The sequence below is a fragment of the Physeter macrocephalus genome, chromosome 9 (genome assembly GCF_002837175.3).
Source record: "Physeter macrocephalus isolate SW-GA chromosome 9, ASM283717v5, whole genome shotgun sequence".
Taxonomy (NCBI): Eukaryota; Metazoa; Chordata; class Mammalia; order Artiodactyla; family Physeteridae; genus Physeter; species Physeter macrocephalus.
Genome location: NC_041222.1, coordinates 100971428 through 100981598, shown reverse-complemented (window position 1 = coordinate 100981598; position 10171 = coordinate 100971428). Strand labels below are relative to the sequence as shown.

General features: G+C 48.6%; 1 protein-coding gene across 1 annotated transcript; it reads left to right on the top strand.

Annotated features, from left to right (window-relative positions):
* The first annotated feature begins 6006 nt into the window (after window positions 1-6006).
* DEFB136 (defensin beta 136) lies at window positions 6007-6666 on the top strand. The gene is made up of 2 exons (XM_024130784.1): window positions 6007-6061; window positions 6494-6666. The coding sequence occupies exons 1-2, from the start codon at window positions 6007-6009 to the stop codon at window positions 6664-6666; spliced, it is 228 nt and encodes a 75-aa protein (XP_023986552.1).
* The last annotated feature ends 3505 nt before the right edge of the window (window positions 6667-10171 follow it).

Sequence of the window (10171 nt, the reverse complement as noted above, 5' to 3'; positions counted from 1 at the left end):
TCCATCAGGGTCAGGCAAGTGGAGGCCAAAGAGGAGTTGCAGAAAGGATGAAACTGACAGAGAAACCCAGTTCTACAAGACTTACTGAAGAGCCACAATGCAGTAGGGAAGGGCCAGCCTGCCAAAGTCGCTCCTGTTCTTTTCCCATTCCTCTTCTCTTGCAATTCTTTTGACTTATAATATTATACATATAAGGCCAAGTCACTTTCCACTCATTTTTTCGCTTTTCCTGACTAAAAAAAAGGAAAAAAAGAACAATCAACAAGAACCCACAGTCCCTCTATTTTATATTTGTCATCTCCATTTACCTCTACAATAACCTTATGAAGAGGTACATTTATTTTCAATTTACAGATGAAGAACCCGAAATTCAGACATATTAGGTAACTTAGCCAATATCACATAACTCATAAGTAGCAGAGCCCAGAGGCCAACCCATTCTAGCAGAAGCCAAGGTCTGTGTTCTTTCCACTATACATGGACTGCCTTTACATCGGTACAAAAGTTTGGGTAGGAATCGTAAAAGAAACCATTCTCTCTCATTTATTCCCATTTGGAGCGCCCAATTTAAGTATGGGACCCCACATACAGAGTGTTTTCTTTGAGCTTCCCCATCCAACGAGATTCAATTTCCACGTCTTTCATGGGCCTCAAGCTCTGCCGTGCCACAAACCTCATGCAACTTTTATGGTTTCTTTACTTTATGTGCCTTTTTTTTAACCGCTCACCTGACTTCAAAAACCTTCTCTTGTTCCTGGGTAGGGTGACTACCCTATGATACTTATTTCTAACAAAAGATCTCCCTCCGTAGCAGACAATAATAGCAAATAACTGATAAGAACGTATACTTTGCTCTCTCCGCCCCCGGTCGCGGCAGCCTCCGCTGCTTTCACGCCTAGCACCCTGAAGAAAAAAAAAGAAGAAAAGGTTTTTTTAAAACCCTAAAACGCTTTAAAATCTAAAAAAGATGCGGGCGGGAGAGCGAATCCTCGCCGGAGAACCCGCGAGGAAGTCACTTTCGCACGCTTCCAGCACCTGGGCAACCGTTGGTCCCGGACCGGAAAGCTAGCGGTGAGCCGCCCGCGTGCCCGGGCCCACGCGCCCGGGCCCACGCGCCTCCGCCCTCGCCCGCGCACACCGCGTGTCCGCGAACCAGGGGTCCGCCCACCACGTTTCCGCGCACCACGTGTCCGCTCACCACGCGTCTGCACACCAGATGTCCGCCCACCACGTGTCCGCGCACCCGGCGTCCGCCCACCACGTTTCCGCGCACTACGTGCCCACCCACCACGCGTCTGCACACCAGGTGTCCGCCCACCATGCGTCTGCGCACCAGATGTCCGCCCACCACGTTTCCGCGCACTACGTGTCCGCTCACCACGCGTCTGCGCACCAGACGTCCGCCCACTACGTTTCCGCGCACTACGTGTCCACCCACCACGCGTCTGCGCACCAGACGTCCGCCCACCGCGTTTCCACGCACTACGTGTCCACCCACCACGCGTCTGCGCACCAGACGTCCGCCCACCGCGTTTCCGCGCACTACGTGTCCGCTCACCACGCGTCTGCGCACCAGACGTCCGCCCACCGCGTTTCCGCGCACTACGTGTCCGCCCACCACGCGTCTGCGCACCAGACGTCCGCCCACCGCGTTTCCTGTGTGTGTGTGTGTGTGTGTGTGTGTGTGATTCAATGCATAATGACATTTATTAAAATTTTTAAATACACACAGGAAAACAATTCTACATCTTTTTAAAAGCCACACTAAGGGCTTCCCTGGTGGCGCAGTGGTTGAGAGTCCGCCTGCCGATGCAGGGGACACGGGTTCGTGACCCGGTCCGGGAGGATCCCACATGCCGCGGAGCGGCTGGGCCCGTGAGCCATGGCCGCTGAGCCTGCGCGTCCGGAGCCTGTGCTTCACAGCAGGAGATGGCACAACAGTGAGAGGCCCGCGTACCGAAAAAAAAAAAAAAAAATCAGTCCCAGCCTGCCTCTGGGGGCTACTTTGTGCCAGCAGTTCCACAGGCTCAGGAAAGCCCTCGTGTTACACACCTAACCATCTAGCACAGATGAGACCTAATCCACGCTAGCAGCAAGGCTCCCAAGGAACGCCAAGTGCCATATGCCAGTCTGGGCCTCATCCAGCTCTTCGCCATCTGGCTCCATCTGGGTCTGAGTGCCCCGACTGCTTGGCTGTGGACTTTGGCGGCCAGCGCTGCCTAGCAAGGTCGGACTGACAGCCGCCCGTCTGGAGGCATTCTCCCGGCTTTGCAGAACTTACCACCTCGGGCTGCTGCATCTTACAAGTCCTCCTCAAGGGTATCCCTCACACTGCCGTACAACCTGTGCAGACACCCCAGCCTGCAGTCCACGCGCAGGGGCAGGAGCCGCCGAGCACATCCACGCTGACCGCCGCAGCACCTGCGCCCCTCCACCCCGCCAGGAACGGAAGCAGGTGCTGCGCGGGTGGACGTTTGCCCCAGCTCATCCGGACCGTGCCCTCAGAAACCCCCTTATGAGGGAGGGAGTGGGCTGTGGTTACTCAGTGGTGCACTAGGACCGTCGGTGGTGCTGGAGAACATCTGTTTCCTTGATCTGAGTGGTGGTTCCGCAGTGTTTGCTGTATGTTCAGTCACTAAGCTACGTGTATGATTTATTTTTCTTTTTGTCTATTAAATTTCATCTTTTATCAATAATTTATGTTAAAAGTTTAAAAATAAGAACCTTGGCAGAGCACAGAGGATTTTTAGGATAGGGTAACGATTCTGTATGATGCTACAGTGGTGGACAGATGTTATACATTTGTCAAAACTCACAGAATATACAACACCACAGGTGAAACTTAGTGTAAACTATAGATTTTGAGGGATATTGTGTGTCAATGTAGGTTCGTCGTCTGTAACAAACGTACCACTCTGGTGCAGGGTGTCGATAATGGAGGTGGTTGTACATGTGTGGGAACTGGAGGGAGCTGTCTGCACTTTCTACTCAATTTTCCTGTGAACCTAAAATTGCTCTAAAAAATGGACTTTATAGATTCACAGGCATAGAGAACAGACTTGTGATTGCCAAGGGTGGAGTGGGAGAGAGATGGATTGGGAGTTTGGTGTGAGCAGATGCAAACTATTACATATAGAATGGATAAACAACAAGGTCCTACTGTATAGCACAAGGAACTGTATTCAATATCCTGTCATAAACCATAATGGGAAAGAAAAACAATTTTAAAATGGAGTTTAAGTCATTGCACTCAGGAAGGGTCTGACTAGTGAATGAGGCAACTGAAAAGGAAGCATGCTCCTTAAACAGGGTAATTCATTTAGGGTTACATAGGATGTGCAGTGGATGTTTTTTTCTCAAAGGTAAAGATGATAATAAGGAGGGCATGAGAATTCCAGCAAATTAAGATAAAGGAAGAAAGCACCAACAGAGCAACACTAAATCCATTTGTGTTTCCCTGGCGGCTTAGCCCAACAAGACCTTGGGCAGAAGGTTGGAACACTTGGCTCACTCAGGAGAAACTCCGGCCCGAAGGTCGGGACGGTAATTGAATCAGGACATCTGTGGGTGGAAAGGAAAGAGTCTGATTCCCAGACACATATTAGATCCGCTTTTCCAGAACCGTGTGTAGGAGGGACTCAGAAATATTTAGGAAGTGTTAGGTTCCTAGTTCCCATATTCCCTAATGCACAATTGAGCAATCTAAAATATATGGAGGACAGAGTTCCAAACCGAGTATTAAGACAGCTGAACATTTGATGCCAGCACAGCCCACAGCTTGCTTCTTTCCTTTGTGCAAGCCCATTCACCAATATGAGCCTTGTTTCCTCCATCTCTAAAAGAATAAGGTGTCACTACTAGCCTATGCTATGTCTATGGCAGCAGATGGTAAGGATATGGCCTGGGCTCCATGGGCGGGAATCATATGCCCAGTGCAGGGTCTCCTGGGAGCCTTTCCTGACGACTGCAAGGGAATGCTCGGCCCTGATCTAGCACCGACCTCCATATTTCTAGTCCACTAGCCCACCATTTCTCTCCCACTCCCGTTCCAACCTACAGCCGTGCTCTCAACCATACGCACTGTTGGAACCCAGAATAAAACTTTCCCAGCAACATTTTGCATTCACTAAGAAGTCTCTTGGAGAGGGTCTTCAGAAGAGAAAGAAACACAGCTATAGTGATGGTGGGATTTAATACAGAATAAGCACGAAGAGCAGCAGAAAGAGGAGGAGGAGGAGAGGAGAAGAAGGAAATCGAAACCAGAATGAGCGTGATGCGTTTTGCAAGCTCTATCTCATTTCATCATCAAAAAAACCCCTTACAATGCACTTTTAGAGAAAAGGAAGCTTATCTGAAAAAAAAAAAAAAAACCAGAAACACTAATTTGGAAAGATACATGCACCCCAGAGTTCATAGTAGCACTATTTACAGTAGCCAAGAAGCAACCTAAGTGTCCATCAGCAGATGAATGGATAAAGGTGTGGTGTATATATACATACAATGGAATACTACTCAGCCATAAAAAAGAAAGAAATTTTGCCATTTGCAGCAACATGGACATGGAGGGTATTATGATAAGTGAAATAAGTCAGACAGAGAAGGCAAATACTGTATGATATCATTTATATGTGGAATCTTAAAAAAAATACAACAAACTAGTGAATATAACAAAAAAAGAAGCAAATTCACAGATTTTCAGAACAAACTAGTGGTTACCAGCAGGAAGAAGGAAGAGGGGACAGGCAGTATAGGGGTAGGGGATTAAGAGATACAAACTATTAGGTATAAAATAAGCTACAAGGATATTGTACAACACAGGGAATCTAGCCAATATTTTATAATAACTATAAATGGAGTATAACCTTTAAAATTTGTGAATCACTATATTGTACACCTGTAACTTCCATAATATTGTACAGCACCCATACTTCAATTTTAAAAATAGTGAAAAAAAAAAGAAAGAAAGAGGAAGCTGAAGCTCAGAGATGCTAAATAATTTATCCAAGGGCCTGTTACTGCAAAATGGAGTGTAATCAATAAATCTATGCTCTGTTGCCACTTTACAGACTCAGAATCCTACAGTCGTGGGTGACTCGGGTACAAGCCTGCCTCAGGGGCAAGAATAAACCCTAAGTTCGTGTCTTCTCAACTCTCGGTCCCCCACCATCCCTCCAAGGACGCAGACCTAATGACCCTTCCCCAGATCCACGTCCCTGCAGCTCCAGGGAAGTGTTGTTCTACTCCACTCCTGACAGAGGGCAGCCAACCCTGAACGTAGCACTGAACTGGCTCTTCCTGGCAGGGGCCAGGAGAGGGTTCTAACCCACCCACTCCAAAAAGAGAATCTTTCTCAGAACCCTCAAGGTTGCCAAATTCCAGCCAACATTTTATATCAGCCATCTGGAAAACGAAGCCCCTCAGCCAACTTTTCTGAGGGAAAGATTCCCTGCAGCATGGGCCTCCAACAGGAGAATAAATCTGCATCTGGAGAGAAGGCTTTCCCTTCTCCACTAGGTCTGAACACCTACCTAGCTCTTGGTCAGGCCAAGACCCCTTGAGATCCTTTGCTTCTTGGAACACTGTAAATTCTTGCCGACTTCCTTTCTGGCCTGAAATTAAGCCTGTATTTTGTCACATCACCTCTCTGGGCTCCTGTGTTCTCAGCTGGACCGGAAAAACAAGCAGACATTTTCCTGCCATTTTTCCATCAGTGTACATTTGAAGTTACAGGGAAAGTGCCCAGGCCTGAACATGAGGATGCCTGGTCTCTGCTCCTGTTCTGCCTTGACTGAGTCCCTTCTTCTTTCATGATTTGTAGAAGAGGAAGTAGCACAGAATGGCCTAGGGACTCTTTTTCCTCTAACCCTGAAGAAGCCTGTCTCCCCCGGGTGTCCTTCCAGATAGAATGAGGCCAGCGTCCAGCCCCACCCAACCTTGCCCAGCTCTATAAAGGAGCCTCCCAGACAGCCACCCCCAGGAAGTTGCAGCTCTGTGCCCTCCTCAGCGATGAGGCTCTGTCTCTCTGGGTTACTCTTCCTCTTGGTGATCTCATTGCCTTCAGGTAAGATGATGGGTGCAGGTCTGATCATGAAAATGAGAATCTTCCAAGGACTGAGGCACTTGAAAAGCCCTATTGGTGTGAGCCCAGCAGGGAGACACCAATGTCAGATAAATCAGCAGACTAGGGGCAAGAGGTGGGTTAGTGGTGTTCGGCTCCTGCCCTGCTCATCTGTCGCTACATCCTGAAAATCTGCCAAAGCTTAAGAGAGGGGAGCCCATTTCACCACATGCAGAGATCACTTTCCAGCTATCCAAATTCCTGTTTCCCTCAACTTCCTCTGATTAGCGTTGGACTCAGCGGCCCTCGCCGAAATGTAACAGCAGGTGAGAGGGTAGAGTCCTTCACCAGGAAAGAGAGGACAGCCCTCAGATCTCCCCCAGCCTCTTGAGGACTGATTTTTCTTCCTTGTGTGTGTGGTTTTTTTCCCTTCAGGGACCGGCTTGTTTGAAAATGATGGAGTGGAAGTCCGTACTTGCGCCGCGCTTGGGGGCAGATGTTTCTTCGGCTGTAGAGTAGGATGGAAATGGGTTGCCTACTGTCACAATGTATTGTCTTGTTGCCTAAAACTGAAGAGACATTCTCCCCCTCAGGTCTATGAAACATGAGCCTCACCTCATGGGTCCACATTAAAAGGATACGCAAATGGCTAAAAGGACAAGACCTCCAATCTGTGCATAAGGATGGTGAACGAGCTATGGGTAGCAAATGGGCGCCAGATTCTAACCAATTTACTGGCGAAATTCCAGATGTGTTTTTCTAAAGGGGCATTGTGGCAAAAGGCATTCCTATTCCATTTTCTGCCCTCCAGTCTCCAATCAATAATTCCTATATCCCATTCAGAATCAATTGATCAATACGTGACCACAGGCCCAAGGATATGACATCCACTGAGCCCAATAACAATAGCTTACCACATGCCAGTCCCACTTTTAAGTGGTTAACACGTATTCAATCACTTAATCCTCACCCAAAACTCTATTATTTCTCCCATTTTGCAGATGAAGAAACTTTTCCAAGGTCACACAACTAGTAAGACTTAGCTAGCACTGGATTTGAACCCAGACAGTCTTGATGCAGTGTCTACATTATTAAGGTGTACCACCTTTCAATTGCTAAGTAGAAGAATCTAACTGGATGTATTTTTTTACTGAAGTATAGGTTGATTTAGAATGTTGTGTTCGTTTCAGGTGTATGACAATGTGATTCAGTTATGCGTGTGTGTGTATGTATATACATATATATGTATACACACACACATATATATACAAATTTTTCAGGTTCTTTTCCATTATAGCTTACAAAATATTGAATATAGTTCCCTGTGCTATACAGTTAGTCCTTGCTGTTTATCTATTTTATATATAGTAGTGTGTCTCTGTTAATCCCAGACTCCTAATTTATCCACCCGAGGCTTCCCATCTTCTCTTTCACTACCCAGTTCCCAATTTTGTATCTCAGGGGCTCCAAAACCCACACTGGGAGAAATTGTCCTTGGTGGGGTGGGCAAGTGGGGTGCGAGACTGGAAAGGTGGGGAGCGGTTTTGCATCAAGGGGCGCCTCTGTGGCATCCTTCTCGTGTTCTCTCTCTGGCCAGCAGTCGGGTCCAGGGGTCAGAACTCAGCACAACAGAACCGGGTCATAGCGTCCCCCTGAGGTGTTTATTACACCCACCACCACTGGGATTGTGCCAGACTCTGAAAAAGGAAGCATTCTAAGAGCAAGACGATGTGTTCCCTACCCTTGGATGCTCAGAGTTCCAGCCGAAGAGCAGAAGCCCCAGACCAACCTTTAGCAGGAATCACATGTCTTCTGTCTGCACGAGAACGGCCAGCCATGCTGGGCACACGCCCAGAGACCCTAGCAGACAGGACTGCGTGCGGTATGACGGTGTCACGGGGCCGGGCCATTCCGGGGCTGTGTTCCCCACCCTCTTCCCCCTCCGGAGTGACCTGAGAGCAGCAGTGAGCTCCACCTGCCAGGTGCAGGTGGACTATCCTGCCCACAAGGTCCAGAGACAGCCTCTGCTTCTTAGCTCTTCTCCACAAGCCACCAGCAGAGAGGTTCTGACTCCATAACACATGAAGTACCTCGGAATCAACCTGTTGGGACAATAGTGCCTCCTGCATATGCTGGTGGCTTGGTTTGGATATGAAACTGTGCAACTCAGACTGGGACTTGAACCCACGCGCCAGAACTCAAACCCAGACAAAATCCAAATTGGGACATGAATCCACGGTCTTTTAATTGAGATCACACACCTGGTCTCAGGACTTAGTGAAGCGCAGGTTCTTGATGTCTCGTTGCAGAAAGACTCGGTGAGAGACAAAGTGATAGGTAGGAAGTGGATTTATTTAGAGAGAAACACACTCCACAGACAGAGTGTGGGCCATCTCAGAAGGTGAGAGGCCCCAAAATATGGCATAGTTAGTTTTTATGGGCTGAGTAATTTCATAGGCTAATGAATGGGAGTATTATTCCAACTATTTCGAGGGAAAAGGCAGGGATTTCTGGGTCATCGCCCACTTTGGGGCCTTTTATGGTTAGTCTCGGAACTGTCATGACACCGGTAGCTGTGTCATTTAGCATATGCTGATGTAGTACAGTGAGCGTAGAATGAGGCTCAAGGTCCACTGGGAGTCGAATCTTCCACCATCTTGGATCTAGTTAGTTCTAACCAGTTTTTGTCATGTCCTATGGCTACGTCATTCTTTTAAAGGTTGTGCCCTGCCCTCTTCCCTCCTGTTTCAGGCATGTGAGCAGTTCTGTTCTCAAACTACAGCTCATCTTACAGAGCCGAGGCGTGGTTCTGAGGACAACAGCAATGCACCATCCCAGAGCTGGAGAAGGTCCTGGTACTCCTCACACTCTCCACCTGTAGTCACGAGGCCTGTCACCCGCGGCTGGTCTCCTGACACCAAGCAGGTCTCCGAGGAGGGGTACGACCTCCACACACACTACAAATACGTCAACTGGCTTTCTGACATTACCAGCAGTTGTCTTGGGGGGTTGGTTACAGCAACCTAATTGCTTCTGGAGAAGCTGGCCAAATCGACTTCCTGAACTTCTATTGGCTCGGTTAATTTCACCCCAAATTCTGAGGACCATGAAGAGATGAGCCTAACAGGGTCTGCACAGCCTTGTGGCTTCCTGCGCCGCTCTTCCTTCTGGACTGGCCCAGGGGGTCTCAAGTTCCTCTCAGTTCTGTAATGCCCTGCTGCAGGGTCAGCACCTTCAGTTATTCTGGAAAGCAGCAAAGGCTTAGTTTTAGCCCAAAGTTAGTTTTTTTCTGCTTTCAATGTCCTTCACAGGAAGATGGAAAATAACTGAATGCGTCAAACTTGCACTGAGGGAGAAGGTGATGTTTCCCCTTCACAGCTGTAAGTGAAGTTCTGCTGGGGTGGGTGTCTGACCTAAAAGCTTCTTGCTCCAGGCATGAAGATTCTCCCCTCTGTCTCTCTGTCTCTCCCTGTCTTTGTCTCTGTCTTTTTCTCCTTCTACTCTTGGCCCACTCTCTCCTAGGTAAAGCAGAATCTTCGGAGGAGACAAAGAAGGTAATTATTAATAAATCCTGGGTTCTGCTGGTCTGGGGTCACCTAAGGCCAGGTCTGGCCTGAGCTCTTCTGGAAGATCATGGTCACGCCCTGACTTTCTGCTCCTGCCGTTGGTGAACTACCACACGAGGACTGCTTCTCCCCACCTTCGATCAGGGCCTACAGGACACCTGGGGTGGGACCCGAGAAGACTCTGATGACAGAATGGATGTGAGGCAGTGAGACAAGTTCAAGCATAAGGACTCATGATATTCCTGGGGCCTCCAGCCGCCTGGCTTGGATCAGGGGCCCTGATGCCATCAGGACTCATTAATGGGAGCAGGGTCGTGTACTCATTCAGAATGGGCCTCAGTATCAGACAACCTGGATTTCAATCTGGGTCCTTCCGGAACCACGTCTTAGCTTGGTGACCTTGACCAAGTCATTTAACTTCTGTTAGCCTCCATTTTCTCTTCCCTGGGAAAGGAGTAGTAAGGGAAAAGAATAAGAAGGAGGAGGAAGGAGAGGGGGAGGAGGGAGAGGGGGAGTAGGAGGGGGAGGGGGAGGGGAGGAGGAAGGG